The following is a 16,973-nucleotide window of genomic DNA, read 5'->3' as shown; positions in this document are numbered from 1 at the left end:
GTGCTGGGAACTTTCCTGGGAAGACTTTGCCTTGACCTGAAGTGGCCACTGGGTCGACAGCAGAGGCTGCCCAGGGCAGGGGTCCCAGGTGCTGTACCTTGGCCATGGGGCAGCGGGGTGTGAGCTGCCAGGCGTCAGGCCGAGCACGCTGCTGGTCACTGCGCAGGGACTAAGCCATAGAAAGGATATTGTCAGAGCAGAGGATTGTTCTGGGAGAACAGGCTGCACAAAGAGGAATTGTTTTGCCATTAAATGAGGCTGTGTTTAGCTCCAGCCAGGGCTGGGCTTTGCCTGCCTGTCTGGGATTGTGGGTTGGCAGGGGATGATGTCCCCCCTGGCCTGCCTGGCATCTTCTCTGCTTCTGAGGTTGTCCACTGGCACAGTCAGCAGCACAAGTACGTGCCCTGAGACCCATGGTGGGTAGGGAGAAAAAGGAAATTGAGGGATAAGAGAATTTTGTGGCAGGCCTGCCATGGCCTCCTGCACCTGCCTGGCAGGTCTAAGGGGCACAGGAGAAGGGGAGAGCAGCAGCTGGGCAGCTGCCATGGTGAGGGGCTGCAGTTTCTCCCAGTGACAGGTATATACTCACCTCTCCAAACAGTGTTGTTGATGGCCTCCCTGGATGTGTGTGTGCGGACAAGCACCTTGCACCTGAGCTCCAGCAAGACACAGCAGAGAGCGCAAGACAAAGAGGCAAAGGAGCGGGAGCTGCCTGCTCAAAATGTGGGCTGGAACACTGTTATAATTTCTTATTGCTTTTACTCCCTGTGTGAGCGAATACCAACATTTAAGAGCAATGGTGGATGTAACCACAGAAGCTTTCTGTGAGTCACTGCTTCCTCAGCAGCTGCAGGGGGTCTTCAGCAGCCCAGGGCTGCAGGTCCTGCTGCCTGGCTCCTCCTGCCTGCAGCCCCAGCGCTGCCCAGCTCCCTGCCCAGCCCGCGCTCTGCAGCAGGGGCTGCACACGTGGCAGCTTCCGCACAGCTCCATGCAACCAAGTCACAACCTGATGCATTGTTCTGCTGACTGGAGCAAAACAGGCTGTGCTGTGATGACAATGATGATGATGATGATGACTGACACTGTTTCTACTGCTATGATGCCCATGAGAACCTAAATGTACAAAAACAAAACAGCCAAAATTGGCTCCCCAGCCCCACTTACGCAGAACGTCTTTCTCAGGGGGATGCAAATCATTCCTGTATTAGCTACTGCCGTGAGCTCTTAGGGCAGTGATTTGAAGTGCTGCCACGCTGCTGCAGCCGAGCAGGAGACAAGAGCTGTCTCTCTCATATCACACAGCAGGACCCCGACTTCAGTACTGCATCAGTACCAAAAATAAACTCCATGTAAACATCCCCTGCACGTTTCAAAGCCAAATTCCCATGGGAGCAGCACAGCTCCGTGCTGCACACCAAGGTGGGCAGAGCCCAAGACTGGCACTTGGCAGTGGGAGACAGACACGTCCCACCAAAGCCACCTGGCAACAGGCATAGAGGGAGGAGGTCTGCGTTCAAAAGAGGACCATTCTGGGAAATGCTGCAGCTTTGAAATAACACCCATAGACAGCAATGCCCCAAAGCATGGCCTTTGCCCCAAAGCATGGCCAGCAAATAAAAAACTTAATGCAAAAGTACCCTGGGGCACAGCCTTTACTCAGAGGAAAGGAGCTGACGTGCCAGGCAGGACTTAGCACCACTGCTAATTCAGTGCAGAGACTGCTTAGACATGATGGTAGCAAAGGGAGAAGCCTTACAACAAGCAGGTAAATCAGTGACAGAATCTGAGCAGCAGTGATAAGATAGCTGCTGCAGGAACTACAGCTCTTGATCTCCTGACTTTGGAAAATATGCATCTCAGTCAGAAAAATACATGCAGTAATTTCCTTTCTTTAAAAAACACACACCAAAAAAAAAAAGGGGACAAAGGCTTCTTCTTCATAGGAGCCAGCCAGCATGCTTTGCATTAGTCTCATGTACAGGGCTACCCCTAAGGAAATTGCAGAAGGTTTTTATTAATTTCTAAGTGCAGGTTTCCACCAAGGCAGTGTTCCTGGATCCAGCCAGAGAGCTGCAGTATCAAAGGGACAACAAATAAACTGTGGAGTCACATCAGCTTGAACTATTTTTATGGCATGTATTACAAACATCCCATTTCTTGAGCACGGGCTTTTACCACCACAGCATCTCCGTGAGGCACAAAATGGTAACATTTTATGTCTAACATAGTTGAAGATTTATTGCACTTGGGTGGAAGGAGGAGATCCATGGGATTTTTTGAAAGCACCTCTGTATTCATTTGTAAGCACCAGCTGTCACACAGACAGGCTCTGCCTCTCCTGGGGCCACCAAGCTCATGTGGGGAGCCTGGGAAAAAGCACAGACCCAGACTGGGGAGCTGTTTCCACGACTTGACCATTTACCCTTTGTTTGTGCCTTTGACTTTCAAGCAGTCACTGAGCTTTTCAGAGGTCACTTAAGACGCACCTTTTACTGATGTTTCCATGTATTTGTCTCTCCTCCGTGAGCTGCAGGTGAAGCTGCTTTGGAAACAATGCAGATGCAAAACTTGGCTGAACACCCTTTGGCAGCACTCACCCCTTTATGACGCTTCTTAGCATAAAATAGTGCTCAGGCTCTCTCAACCCAACCACCACAAGACTTCTCCTTTGGTCCCAGAGGTTTCTGGCAGAAGGATCCCGTCCTAGCAGGAGGGTGGAAACCAACCCCACAGCCCACACTGAAACCCTGCCTTACCTGTGGTATGGAGTGTGGAGAACTGAAGAGGTTCCCCTCACTCCTCTGTCCCCCTATGTTTTTGGTCACTTCTTCCCTCACACCTCATGTACTTCACTTCCACTATAAAGGCTTAATGACACCCACTTAAAAGATCCATAGGTTAAAAAAACAAACAAATGTGTTATGTTTTGCTTGTTTAAACAAAAGAAGACATCTGTGTGCACATGGCTGCTTGGGGACGGGACAAGAGAACAAACAAGCAGCAGGTGTTTGTCATGCTGATCGCTGGATGCAGAGAGATGCAGGGAAGTGGTGGCACCACTCTGAGCTTCATGGCTCCCAGAGGTGATCTGGCCCATGGCAGCAGCAGGACAGGCGGCAGGCACGACCCCCAGCAAGTGTGATACAGACTGGGAACAGTGGGCCTGTGGGCAGCTGGGCAGGAAGGAAAGGCAATAAATATCTCTCTCCTGCATTTGGGAGGAAGCCAGATGAAGCATTCCTGTCACGAGGGTGAAACACTTTCCACTCTAACAGTAACTCAGGAGGATGTTAAACAACAGTTGCATAAGGCAAATGTTGAAAATTCAACAGTTTGGGTATCCTGCATCTAAAAAAATAAAATCCATTTTTAAAAATCCAAACTACTAATGCTGAGATTCAGTAACACAAGGAAACCTGGAGAAGCGCCAGAGAACAAGCACGCTGATGTTATGCCAGCATTTTAAAAAAGCAAACAGGATGGCCTTGTAAACAGGTGTGTCTATTCGACAGACATTCCATGCAAAATAATGACCAAAAAAAATGTGATCATATTGATAAAGACTTAAAGCAGAGAAATATAAATACCAATCAACAAGGATTACAGACAATCAGCCTGTAAGACTAACATGATCATTTTTTTGGCACTGTATGTTCTTAGGTATCAGAGAGCTGGTACAGCAGCATGTGCGATCAAGGAACAAGCACACGGGCAACCTGGCCAAGTGCGAGGCAGCAGAGGAGCTGCTCCCTGTGGAGCTGGTACTGAGCATATGTTTGCAGCAGGGAGTGCTAAATAGTCTAAAGCTGGTTACCTGGAAAAAAATGAAGCCATGATGGGTACAGCCTGCTGTCCTGGGAGCCCCAGGCATCTCTGGGACAGTGGGGCCACACAGAGAAAGCATTGTCTGCAGCAGAGCCTGACAGGTACTGAGGGGAGGCTTGGGGGGCCAGAACAAACCAGTGTCCTTCTCCATCACTCTTCTGCACCTGAACTGGAGCCCAGACAGCCCAGCAGCACCTGCCATGCCAGGGCTGAGCCTCCTCCCTGTCAAAATCACCCATCTTGGAAGAGATGGTTTCAAAAGGGATTGGATAAGGCAAGGGAAAAACCACAAGGGTTCAGAATGGCAGCACATCCCATGCTCACAGGAAGAGTGTCCTTCCCAACCACCTACTTGGCCCCTGCCACAGCAAAACACAGCCTGAGCCTTTGCCCTGGCACAGCAGAATCATACTTTTATTCTGACACAGTGCACTGGGAATGGTGAATCCCTGTTGGACTTGCAGACCACAGTGACAAGCAGTGGACCATGAATTCCACAGTGACTTTATGGGTAAAAGGCTTACTCCTGTTCCCTGTTTAAACATTCTAGCACTGGCAGCAACTGGATAAGAGGTTAAAGCCACTCTACATCTGAAATTCCCATTCCCACAATTAGAATAGTGTGTCCCGGTCCAGTGTCCCAAAAGACAGAGATGCATAAGGACATTTGGATGTGAGTCAAGAAATGGAAAATATGCCTTAAAGCAAAAGGGACTTTCACCAGTTCAGTCTGTCATAAAAAAGGATCAGGAAAGCTTGATCGTAACATGACTCCTCTGGTACTATCAACTCAGAGGCTCAGTCCCTTCCTGAGAAGATCCACTGACTTGAAGGGAATTAAAGAAATGCAGCTTCAATCTAAGGCACAACAAAAAAAATAGTTTTTAGAACAACCTACCAGCCACTGTAGCAGAGACATATCAGTTTAAGATCAACTGTTTTCCTAACAACAGTGCTCAACAAGAACTAATTCACGGCAGTCTGTGTCATGCAGGAAGTTACACTGGCGAGCCTGGGCAGCCTCCCTGCTTTATAATCTACGGAAAAAAACCCTGCCTGTGTTTCTCTTCCTCCAGTCCAAGTGTGTGAAAGGTCTGGCCTGCCCCACTGGAGGCGTTTTTGGGAGGCGTTTTGCTCAGGTTAGTGTGGGTAGCAGGCAGCCTCGGTCTTAGGCTGCCCGAATGACTCCAGCCAGCTGCTGGCCCTGAGCTCTGGCACTGAGGCATTTTAGCTTTATAAGGAAGCCAGTCCGGGAGGATGAAGTGAAGCAGCAACCCAGAGCTGAGGCTCCATGAATGATGAGTGCCAAGGAGCTGACACATACAGTATTCTGCCTTCCTTTCCAACCAAAGCAAGGACATGAGACAGAGCAGGGAACAGCCATTCCGTGGTTCTCAGCACATCACAGGGAATAGCCATGCAGGCTCTGACTCCCTGGCTCTCAGGCTTGGTTTTGCAGAAACCCCTCACACTGAAACCAGTAACATGCCTCCACTGCCTTCACACCAGTTCCCAGCTGCAGTCAGTGGCTTCTGAGAGAGCCTGGACATCCACGTTCATTAAGCAAAAAAAGCAATTGCACCAGTCTGGCTGGGATGGTGCCACTGCAGACATGTCACTGGACTCATTTGTAGTGGAGCAGCTTTGCTATTGTATAAGCTGTCTGTGCTTCCAGCTCAACTTTCTACTTCCCAGCTCAGTGCTTTTCAAGGGCCAGCATGTCAAAATGGGTCAATAACTGCTCTAGTCACAGCTTTGTGGATGGTTTTGTTTTGGGAGAACAGCTCACAGCCTCCACAAATAAGCTGGATCTGATTAGCTCAGAGGCAAGCAGTGCAGGAGCAGCTGCAGGCTGTATCTGCTGAGTGGAGATTTCCTCACCCAAAGATTGCTGACAGATGCTATTGAGTAAAACACAGTGCTGGCTTTCAACACAAGTCAAAAGGAAGTCCATGCAAGAGCAACCAGAAGCAGGACATTCATCCTTTAGGATGGTGCTGTACGTACTGACAGGCTCCGTGGGCATGTGCCCCCACACTTTTGTCTCACAGGAATCTCTCATAAGGCAGATTGTATGTTACAGCTCAAGAGCAGAAAGTAGAACAGGGATGGATTCACAGTGTCCAGTTCCAAAGAGAAATGGGCCAGACTTCAACCTGGCCCATACAGAAATGTCACAGTCCTGAGCACATTGAAGTACCTTTCTGAAGTGATCAATTAATCCTGAAGCAGCTAAGAAACTTTATAGAAAACACAGAAGCAGAGAAGCATGGAAGTGAAATCAGATCCAGCTGGGATTTACTGCAGCTTCAGAATACAAGAGCTCTGTGCTTCTGTTCCTCATGTATTGCCTGCTTGCTGTGGGCCTTGAAATAGTCCTTCCTAGTATTTTGCCTTCTGGGGAATAGCTATAATTGGTTTTCTATGCACGAGATGTTTGCTGCTTATGTTGGCACCCAGCTGACTCACTCGACAACACCCCTTTACGCATAAACCTGCAGCTCCAGCGCTCAGCCTCCAACATTTTCAGTGTGGTCTAGATTAGAGCTGCTCTGTAGCCTTACCCAAAGGGACATAAGAGTTCTTATGATTTGAGAGATGGACATCAGTGTCTCACAGTGAGCATAACAAGATCTTTATTAAACAAGAGGGAGTAAAGAAAGAACATACCAAGTGAACAAGCAGAAACAAGGAGCTCTATGCAGCTCTTCAGGTTCTGTATCAGGAAAGGGTAGTTATCCTCCAGGCCAGACCTGGAGAAGCTGGCATCAATACCAGAAACAAAGTCCTCTGCTCTGGCTGAACAGAGAAGTACTTGTATCCAAGAGGCATGGCCACCAGCAGCTCCACACAAGCCACCCAGCACTAAAAAATACCCAGGGAAGGGCCTTATTACCCCCGTCTTCCTGGATATGGTGTGTGGATATGCGAAGGGACTTGGAAGTCCTAGAAGGAATCCAGGTGGGGTGCCTGCAGCAGTAACAAATGTTGCTGTTCCCCAGGTCTGGTTCATCTCAGCTCATCTCTGATACGGATGCATTGAGGCAGATTTGATATTTGTTTTTATGCCACTCGGCATTTTTCCTGGAGAGGGAAAAAAGAAAAAGCAGTGCAAAATCAGCAATACGAGAGGACATTTGCTCAGGAGCATGTAAGACTCAGAACAACCCTGTCTGGGCTTTTCCAGTTTCACTCCAGGCTCATTTGCTACAGCATCTTCCAGCTTCTGACCTACACGATCAATCTCTTCTACAAATTGGCATCTCTCTCTGCTGACAAATTTCCTTGACAATTCCTGTGTCCCCCTGCTATCCCCTCCAATTCTATTCCATTTTCATCCTAAGCAAGCCTTTCTCTTTGTCAGGAGGCTCCTACAGGAGTGTCAGACTTAGTCTCATAGAAGTTGCTGGCAGCACCACACACAGAAGAAGAACCCAGACTGTGTCCACGTCCATTTCAGAGTCTGTATCCCCTTCCCCGTAGCATTATTTATAGTCAGGATGTATATTTAAATTACTAAGCCTCTCTCAGATTTCTTAATTTCTTGTAACCACATCCACCTCTTGGGCATTATTACTCTCTGCTGATACCAATCTCACATGTGTTCAAAGACATCTTACTGGCAGCTTAGAGTAAGTGTAGAGTGCTAGACAAAACTAAGATGATCTGAAAAATAAACAGTGATTAAAGAGCAGCACAGAGGGATAGTCAAATAACACTCCTTCAGTGTCTTCAAACAGAAGAAGAAAAAAAAGGATAACTTCTGAAAGTTAAAATTATAGTCTGGCAGGACAAGAAAAGATTTGATAAGCAAATGCCTAAAATGATAAAGATTATTAAACTTTCTCGAACATATCCAAAGTGGGTCATTGCCAGCAATGAATGTGCAGGTAACTGATAGATACCACTAACAATCAGGAGACAAATACTGTTAGATATTGCTCCAAAAGCAACAGTGAACAGGACTGCATGGTTCACCCACATCTGAGACACAGTGAGTGGTTGTGGTGTTCCCAGTCTTGAGAACAACTAGAAAAAATGCAGGTTAAGAGTGACAAGGATGGTCCAAGTTATAACTTCAACACAAAGTCACATTAAAGAGAACAGGACTTGTTAGCTAAGGGAAAAACACCTAAAAATGGACAATGGAAGGAGACATGACAGATTTCCAAAACACGAAAACCAGTATGGAGAAGGTAACTGAGGAATGCTTATTCACCATTTCTCACAACATGGGTAAAAAAGAAAAATGCAATAAAATCATCAAGCAGAATATTTAAACATAAAAAGGATTTTAAGCAAAATGTGATAAAGCTGTGGGACATATTGCCACAGGTGTTGTAGAAGTCAAACTGTAATTCAAACGGGAACTGCAGGAAATAATGGCTACTGTACCGAATGGTATCGAACCAGACTCTGGCTTAAAATCCCTAAAAAACAACTGTGGTCAAGAGATACTTTGTTCTTATATTCTTTCAGCCCCTGCTATGGGCACTATCAAAAGCAGAATAGAGACTGACCTTTGATAAAACCGCCTATAGCTGCTCTTATCAAGAGGTACTTTCCCCATCACACAGGCTGGACAAGTGCTCTCCTTACCAGTGCACTCTGCTTGGCCTACAGAAGCGACTGCCTTCCCACCCTGGATACAGTGTCTCTGGGTATTCAGCCAGGAGTCACAGAGGCCTTCTTTGCTACCAAATTACAGTGGAAATGACTTTCTAACTCTTACATAAATACGTATTTAACTTAGGATTGTATTGTTGCTTAAGCGCATATCCTAACAACAGTCATTATACACAGGCAAGAAAACACCAATTAGGATATCCGATATCCTAAATCGCAATCAACATAAACATTCTGACAGTACAGGGTTAGCCTGTAGGTCCCCCCAGGCCAAGCCCATTCCTGACAGCAGAGGATTTTTAAGGAGGAATACCAGAATAGGGCAAGCATGCAGTGATATCCCTGCAGAATACCTACTCTGCTTTTAAAAAAATTGTGGCTCAGGGTCATGGAATCAGAGTTGGTATCCTCAGGATTAGCTGTCACCTGATTTTTCATCCAGAAATCTATGTACTTACTTAGTTTTCCATCTCACATAAACATATCTGCCTATCACACACTAGGCAATGTGCTCCACAGTGTAATTATTTAGTATTCAGAAAAGTATCTCCCTTTTGTTCCAAATCTACAAGCCCACATTTTGATTCGTGCACTTTCACCAATCTTTCTGCGTCATGGGAGACAATGAACAATCATTCCTCATTTGCCTGCTGTATATAATTTGGGATTTTATAGGCTTCTACTTTTTTCTCCCTAGCCCAAAGCTATGCCCACTAGCAGAGAAGATATCAGAACTGCCCATAATATTGGAGGTGTGGGTGCCCAGTGGATTAACAGAATGGCCTAAAGATATCCTCTATGTTCCTTTTCTAGCAATTCCTAGTATTTAGTTTGTATTTATGCCCCAACTGAACACCCAATTATTGTCTTTACAGAACTCTTATATCATAGATGTATTTCAAAAATACAAGTAACTAGGTTAGAGTCCAGGCGCTGGATGTGTACAGTCAAATTTCTATGCCTATGTATTCCACTTTATATTCAAGACAAATGTCATCTACTGCTATTAAGCAAAGTCACTTTGTATAGGAAAACCTTCTAACTTTTTACAGAAAACTTCTGGCTTTTTCTTACCTTAAATAACTCATTATCATCAAACTTTTCCACTTTATTGCCTACCCACAACTTAAATTTCACAGAAAAACCCCCAGTATAGATGCCTGCAAAACTACACTGTGATCTCCCTCCATATTGATTCCTATGTTCACTAAGTCTATTATTAAAATAGTCTTGCAGAGGGAGTTAAGAAGCTGAAGCTGGTTGGCTGGGATCCATTTCAACCTCTGAGCCAATTTTAAACAGGTATTACTACACTATTAAAACCTGACTCATGTTATTAAGGCCAGAAAGGAACCTTGTACTTAGTTACATCTAAAAGGTGACTGGGGAAGAATCTCTACATCTGCATTTGTCTTTCTTGCTCCCTGGATTTCAACTGATCTCAGATATAGAACTTCTTTACCTGGCTGTCCTGCTGGTGCCATCTGCACTCCTGCCAGCATTGGCTGCTGCTGAGCTGGTGCACCTGTCATTGGGACCTGCTGCATGCCTGCAGCACCTGCAATGATGGCACCAGCTCCTGGCTGGCCCGACTGGACAGATGCCCCAGAGCCTGGGGGTCTCCGGTTTGACAGCCCTTTCCCAAAGGCCACAGCTGCTACCAGTGCGTTGGTATCTGCAGGGTTGAAAGTCTGCTTATTCTGTCGTAAACCTGTAAAAAAAGAAGTTATTTTGGAAGTTATTTTTAGACTTGGCAATCAGGTCTAAAAAGTAGCATAGCTGGTCCTGGATTTACTTTTCAGCTACTTTAGTGCATGCAATAGAGATGAGTTTCTTACAAGCTGTCCTATAAGAATCTCAGCAAGGTCAAAGAAGCTGCAAAATCCAGGGACACTGGTGATCCAAGAGCTTTTTCACTGAGGGCAGGGCATAATCTGCTCAAGGAAGGAGAAGCGAATCCTATGGCACGTAACAAGCACTGTGATTTAGGTAAGCAATAGCAACACCCCCTTTTAGAGGCTCATGAGCAACACGGTGTCTTCAAGTTTTTTTGCCACACATGTGCCCACTTACACTGTTAATCCCAGATACTAGACAGAACCTGTGCTCAGGTCCTGTGTCAAAGATGACAATAAAAATGCCACTGCCTTTAAGAGTTGTGTGTGGCACTCCTGGGTACAGTGAACACCTCTACCAGAAAAAGCTGGCCATGAGCCTGAAGCACCCATTATCTAGACAGGATCACACAAGAGCCTGCCTACACTTAGTCTCCTTCAGAACACAGCTAAAGGGTTTCTTATTCACTGGTGCTGCATTTTCACAGCTATTTTTATTAATTAAAGTTGACTGGGAAGTTTTCTTGGCAGATACTTATCACCTCCTCAAAGGGGGATATGTCAAAGGGTTGGAATGACCTTCCCACCATGCATAGATCACACAAGGAAGACACATGCACCCGCAGGCTGCCTTCTCAAATTAGGGTGCTCCAGGACAGCTAATGTTGCATCTTCTAGAATGTTTTCGTTTATGCTGCTCACCTGCATTTCCCATACTTCAGGCTCTCCAATGTACCTATTTTGCCTCTACTCTCTCAGGCCTGCTGCTTGAACCCTGTACCCCACTCCCACCTCAGTGACATACCTCCACTTTCAGATTCACGCTCCTCCTTACTGATTTTCTCCAGCAAATTTGAGCACATTTTGTTCAGACTTTGGATCTGTTTCTGCAAAATGAAAACTGTCAGAAACTGCCAGGATACCTCCAACTCAATACAAATCAGCAAGGTAAATGAACAAGCTTTCTCTTCCCAGGATCTGTGTAACCAAAAGTAAACGTTTTGGTAGCTGAGCTGAGAGCGCCCAGTGCTAATGCATGCAGGAGGGCACTGTGGGGATGGGATAACCTTCGCCTCTGACTGGTTGGATGGCACCTCCTGTGAACAGCCAGAGAGCTGGATACTCTTGTGAAACTGTGGAGGAAACCAAACCTCAGCTAGGGTCAGCTGGAGAAATCTCAGACAGGAAAGGACACAGCAAAAAAAAAGAAAACTGTCAAATGGAAGAGTGAAGGAAGCAGTTAAAGGGCATCTTGTGCCCTAGGGATAAGAGGCAGAAGAATCAAACTCTTCTTTACCTACCTGTGCCGCATCAGGGCTAATTCGAGCTGCATCTGTGATCAGCTGCTTCTCCTGCTCTTCCACCTCAGGGTCGGGCTTAGTTCGAAGATGGTCAGGCACTACTTCATGGCTGAACACCGGCACACGTCCCTCTGTCTGCCGCTGCAATAGTGGGACAATAGTCTCACTCAGAGCCTCCGCCTCTAGCCCAGCAATCAGGCAGCTCCAGACCAGGGCACAGGCCATGGTGCTGAACAAGGCTAGTGGGGAAACCTTGATCTGGGGAGCATTAGGAAGTTTCAACAACTTGTCTAGGAATTGCACCGTGCCTGTTTAGTTACAGCAACATATTTATGAACAGGAACACCTTCTGTAAAGTGTACCCAGTGCAAGCATTTGTAGGTAAAAACCCCACAGCAAAGCAGCTCTCACACAGAAGTACTTGTTGCCTTTCCTTCCTTTACACGCAGAGTTGAGGAATGCCCAGCACAAATGAGTGACAAGCTGAATACTCAGGCACTCAAGCACTTTCTGATACTCAAGGAACATGTCTTACCATGATCTCCTCATCACGGTCTGGAGAGAGCACTAGGGGGATGATCACCTGGTTCCGCAATAGTGGGGTCTTCTCATGCTTTAGCACTTTATTCAAGGTGTTCAGCTGTCCTGAGAGCAATGCAAAGCTGTCCAGAACTGAAGGCCTGGAAAAGTAAATAAAGAAGATAGAACAGGGAGAGGGGATGCCACTCTCTTCTTCACTCAAATGGCTGAGGAGTGAGGAAATAACATCATTAGTCTTCAAATCAGTCTACTTCAGACAGTAAGCAGTAAAATCTAGTGCTGAATATGCAGGTGTGGACAAACCCCAGTCCTTCCTGGAAACGGCTCAAATGCATCAAATACCTCAAGGACATTACAAGCAGTACCACTGAAAGTGGCAGTTGTTCGGGATTTCAGTAACATACACAGAAGCAATTCTTTCCTTGTCACTACCTCTCCCAGTGAAATTCTGGAGCAAGGTCTAAAATAATTTCATCCCGAAGCAGTACAGCTAGGAGAGAAAATGTTTATAGCTTGGCTATCCAGACTAAGTAATAATGAAGCTAAATAACTGATAATGTTTTCAAGGAGGTCCTCTTCAGCTTGGTCTCTGTGCAGGATTCATCAGCTCTCCTCCCTTCTGCAACATTAACTATAAATGTTAACTTCTCTGTGAAGCTTTGCTGCAGTGGCAGACACTAAGATACCACATAGTTTATTAAGCTGCAGCTATAATATCTTTATGCTCCATATTTTCCAAGAAGAGAATGCCATCTTGCAAGTCTCTCAAACTGTGTGGTAAAGAAAAACTAGCAAAACACAAAAGCTCAGTTTATATCAGAGCCATAAAAAGCTGGAAAATGTCAAGAAATGTAGAAAGAACTGTTGTTCATTTTATAGTGTATGTAGGTCTCTAAGGTGCCTCATCTGAGAACGTCCACTCATTGCAGATGCAAGTCTAGTTCCCATAAACTGTCTGGATTAAAAGGTGTTAGCATGACTCTTACTGCTCTACAGCATGAAGCCAATGGATTTCAACCATTTTTCTGGTGGAAGATGTGCAGTGGCTCCTCCAGCACAAATGCGAAAAGAAAATTGAAACCTACTGACAAGAAGCTAATGTTTCTTAATTAATCCTTTGAGCAAGAGCTTTGGCAGTGATCAACAGCGAGACACCTTACCATGTGAGTCGGTCATATTCATTCTCCAGCTTGTAGATAAAACTGACCAAGGAGTTCTTCAGGTCGGCCACCTGACTGATGAGCGTCTCCAGGGTCAGCTCCAGCTGCTTCTCCTCTCTCTAAAAAAAGGCAAGACAGACAAGGGAGGAGGACAAAGGTGTGAATCCACACCCATGCATCCATAATCCAATCTGTCCTACAGACAGCCTCCTTTTCAGAGGAAGCAGAGATATTGGAGATAAAAATCCCATTATTTCACACTGACCCCTTTCCCTTGGGTCAGACTACTTAGGCAAGAGACTTGTATCTGAGACAAACACTTGGCCAGCTGTCCTGTTAAAGATCTAGACGGGTGTAGCGAAGACATCATCACTTACATCTGCTTTTTACCACATCAGGCAAAGTCATCAAAGCTAGCTCACGCTATCTTTGTAAGCCACTTAAGCTAACTCAGCTCAAAGAAGATTAGCATTCCCTCAGCCTTTTCTGACAGCAGCTGTGGGTGCTGCAATATCTTCATCCAAAACAGTCTTTGCAAAATGACTAACAGGTCCATGGACTAAAACCTCCAGTTTGTGCCCTTCACCTCATTCTTTACTTTCTTTCTGCCCATGTGACACTTCCAGCTGCCAAGGAAACTGGCAGCTCCTACTGGCCTTGTGCCCCATGGGCTGTGGGAGGCCCTGCCATGACACAGACCGGTGTCATACCCACACACGCCCCTCACCTCCTGCCTTTTGCTGGGATTACATTGTTTAAGAAATCTTTCCCACTGACATTCCCTTCCGGGTGAGGGAGGACAGTGACAGACAAAGTGTCAGGACTGTGGATCTGCTGCCAAAGACACCAAGGCATGCCCTTGACTCCGGCAAAAACCCTCTAAACTCTTATCTACTCGAACTTACTTGTACTACAGTATTGCACAAAACATAATTAAAGTCCCAGCCCTAAGGAACTGCTCGTGTAAGTTCAGAACTGTACAATAATAATCCATGAGGAGGGTGGGACAAAGCAGTCAAATAATAGAAAGGGAATACCGATTGGGAAAGCAGATAGAGTAACTCAGGCTGTTGGCATGCTTGCTATTGCGTTTGTTGTTGCTCTGTTCAAATACACTAGCCCAGTGCAAGCTTCATGGAAAGATTATCAGGCACCTTCCATGTTCACGAGAACACTGTATTATTTATTCTATTTTATTTGTACTCTGACAAGCTGGTAATCACGGATGAGACTTCATTTTACTCTAACCACCTTAGAATAAAGAGCTGGAGCAACCTCATTAAAATTTGATCCCCAGTCCATGGAGTGGATTCATGCAACAGGTTGCTGCTGGCTGTTCCACCTAGAGATAAAAGCACTCTCCTTCCCTTTGTGGCGGGACTAGTCAGTTCCTGTCCAATTAAGAAATGTGCCTACAACTGTTTGTGTGCACTGTGTTTGTGCAGGGAGGTTTACTACTGCCTGTGTTACAAGCTGGGCTGGTAGCCAGTGTTTTACTGCAGGGGTGCCAGGCGTATGCAGCCATGGCAAGTCCCCTGGCCCACTGCCTGTGCTTACCCAAGAAGCCCTGAAGAGGATGAATGAAACCCCACTGCACAAGGACCATTCTCACGGCAGCAGTGCACTCCAACCCTCCTTCCCTAAGCTCTTCCCGAAGCCATTAGGAACTGGAAGCAGATGCAAGCATTGCAATAAGCACACAATAAGACAGAGCAGTGATTCCAAGGAATGCTAGCCCTCTCCAAGGGGACACTTTAAGGAGTTTGTTAGCAATGCTAAATTGTGCCGAGGTAGTAAAGACAGGGCTTAGGGTAGGTGTTCTGAAGGACCTCCTGATATGGAGCAACTGAGAGGTAAAGGTGAAATCCAGAGTAGGTAAAGATAAAGCAATGCAGGCGGCAAATCAAATGGAAAAAAAAAAATCCTGATTGGCAAAACAAAGAGGGAAAAAACCCCCCAGACTTTCTGTACACAATGACATTATCTAAGCCGATAACGTTGTAACTCAACAACAAGATCTCGGGATTGTCTGAGGATAACCCACGAAAACATCTGCCCGATACTGAAAAGGCAGGCAAGGAAGTAAAAGCGACCACAGGATTTATTAGGAAAGCAACAGAAACTAAGCATCATTATGTCACCACATAAATGCACGCCTCCTTTTCATCTCGAATATTACACGTCACTCTTGTCCCTCAAACTGAAAAGGGATAGAGTAGGAATATGTACTAATAAAGGGAACGAGGACGATGAAGAATATTCATAGTTCCAAAAAAAAAAAAAAAAAAAAAAAACCAACCGTAAAAAAGACTGGTACGAGCAAGTGGTTAAAACAAGGAGAGACAATTGTAATAAACCCTATAAATGAGTAATAGCGGGACAATCCATTTTCACTTTCTTTTCCAGCAGGACAACCAGGAGATCCGCATGAAGCCAGCAGACTGCGGTTTCAAACAAACCAAAGGAGGCGGATTTTTACAACCTATTAACCTGTCACTAACCTCTGCAACTCTTTTCTTTGGACAACACGGATGCTACAAATTCAGAGCACTTAGTAAAGTAATTCGGTTCTTCTCCCATTAACGACATTTCATTCAAGCGGGGCCAGGGCGCTCAGCTGTACGAACACTCACCCCACAGCCGTGCAGCAACAAGGGGCTGTTACACAGCAGAGCATCGCCTCGGCTGCTCGAGGGCGCGCTCGGCCTCCCTCCGAGGGTGCCCCAGCCTGGGATGGGCTCGGCCCCCGCGCAGCCGCCCGGCCCCGCTCCCCCCGGCCCTCACCTGCATGGCGGCGATGGCGGCGATGGCGGCGATGGCGGCGGCGGCACCGCCCCGTTGTCCCGGGAGAGCGGCACTTCCGGGGCGGGGCCGCGCGGACATGGCGGCGGCCGAGCGGCCCGATGGGGAGGTGGGAGCGGGCCGGGGCGCGGGGCCGGGGGAGCGGGGCCGAGCCGGGCCGGGCCGAGGGGCGGGCGCAGGGGACGCGGTCGCCATGGGGAGTAGTGGGGCCGGCAGTGCGGGGCTGGAGCGGCCCGGCTGAGCGGCGGCGCGGGCGCTGTCCGGGGTTGCTCCGGGGGTGACCTGGGCCGCCGTGCTCCCGCCGCAGGTGGAGGAGGCAGGGCATGTGTTCCTCCTGATGAAGAAGGACTATCGCATCTCCCGCAACGTGCGGCTCGCCTGGGTCCTCAGCCGCCTGCACCAGGTGATCCGGGCCGTACCCGAGCCCGAGCTGGTGAGTTGGTGCTCAGGGCTGGATGGTGTCAGCGCGGCTGGTGCTGCACCACCCAGCAGCACCTGTGCCCTTCAGAGTATTTAAGCCCTATTTCTTTCTCTGATTCTTCCTTTGGTATGGCTTGGTGTTCTCTCGTGTACCGTTTGCTTGTTCCGGCAGGTTAAGTCAGAAAATGAGCTTGATGTTCTCAGCATCCTGCCTAACGGGTGGCAGCCAGACGAGCCGGTCCAGCCCAGGCCCTACCTCCTTGTGCCCTCTACACGGGTCACCTTCCTGGCCCGCCAGTACCGATTTGTGATTGAGCTCGATCTGAGCCCTTCCACAGGGATTGTGGTAAGAGCAGAAGCTGCCTCTCTGGGGTGTTGTGCATTAAAAGAGAAACCCATTTATATTTGCTGAGAAAAGGCTTATTGCTCTCAGTGTCAGTCTTAACTTTTGCAGAAGTCTTGCT

At 47.1% G+C, this 16,973-nt stretch overlaps 2 protein-coding genes across 10 annotated transcripts in view; one reads left to right on the top strand and one right to left on the bottom strand.

Moving 5' to 3' along the window:
- Positions 1 to 6,438: 6,438 nt before the first annotated feature.
- On the bottom strand, positions 6,439 to 16,173 carry MED8 (mediator complex subunit 8). 3 transcript variants are annotated; one of them, XM_039556479.1, is made up of 7 exons: positions 16,072 to 16,173; positions 13,288 to 13,406; positions 12,123 to 12,267; positions 11,588 to 11,728; positions 11,092 to 11,173; positions 9,914 to 10,162; positions 6,439 to 6,909 (listed from the first exon to the last, which is right to left on the bottom strand). In XM_039556479.1, the coding sequence occupies exons 1-7, from the start codon at positions 16,168 to 16,170 to the stop codon at positions 6,845 to 6,847; spliced, it is 900 nt and encodes a 299-aa protein (XP_039412413.1). In that variant the 5' UTR covers positions 16,171 to 16,173; the 3' UTR covers positions 6,439 to 6,844. The 3 variants fall into 3 exon arrangements, with proteins under 3 accessions (XP_039412413.1, XP_020440778.1, XP_020440779.1); XM_020585189.1 differs by lacking the exon at positions 16,072 to 16,173 and adding an exon at positions 15,789 to 15,891; XM_020585190.2 differs by lacking the exon at positions 16,072 to 16,173 and adding an exon at positions 14,845 to 15,510.
- SZT2 (SZT2 subunit of KICSTOR complex) overlaps positions 16,154 to 16,973 on the top strand; it is a 54,637-nt gene continuing 53,817 nt past the window's right edge. For all 7 annotated transcript variants that reach the window (XM_039556478.1, XM_039556473.1, XM_039556474.1 and 4 more), the window contains exons 1-3: positions 16,154 to 16,198; positions 16,397 to 16,522; positions 16,682 to 16,855. In XM_039556478.1, coding sequence (XP_039412412.1) covers positions 16,169 to 16,198; positions 16,397 to 16,522; positions 16,682 to 16,855 — 330 coding nt within the window. In that variant the 5' untranslated portion in view covers positions 16,154 to 16,168. The remainder of the gene's footprint in view (positions 16,199 to 16,396; positions 16,523 to 16,681; positions 16,856 to 16,973) is intronic.

This window comes from Corvus cornix, chromosome 8 (assembly GCF_000738735.6).
Source record: "Corvus cornix cornix isolate S_Up_H32 chromosome 8, ASM73873v5, whole genome shotgun sequence".
Lineage (NCBI taxonomy): Eukaryota > Metazoa > Chordata > Aves > Passeriformes > Corvidae > Corvus > Corvus cornix.
Note: the sequence above shows the minus strand (reverse complement) of the source record. Positions and strands in the feature narration are given on the sequence as shown.

Excerpts from the sequence above, each read along its gene's own strand:
- MED8 (XM_039556479.1), bottom strand. The coding sequence starts at position 16,170 with ATGTCCGCGCGGCCCCGCCCCGGAAGTGCCGCTCTCCCGGGACAACGG. Across the intron at positions 11,729-12,122 it reads ACCGTGATGAGGAGATCATG|CGGCAGACAGAGGGACGTGT; the intron begins GTAAGACATGTT and ends CCACTATTGCAG. Across the intron at positions 6,910-9,913 it reads GGCACCAGCAGGACAGCCAG|GAAAAATGCCGAGTGGCATA; the intron begins GTAAAGAAGTTC and ends TTCCCTCTCCAG.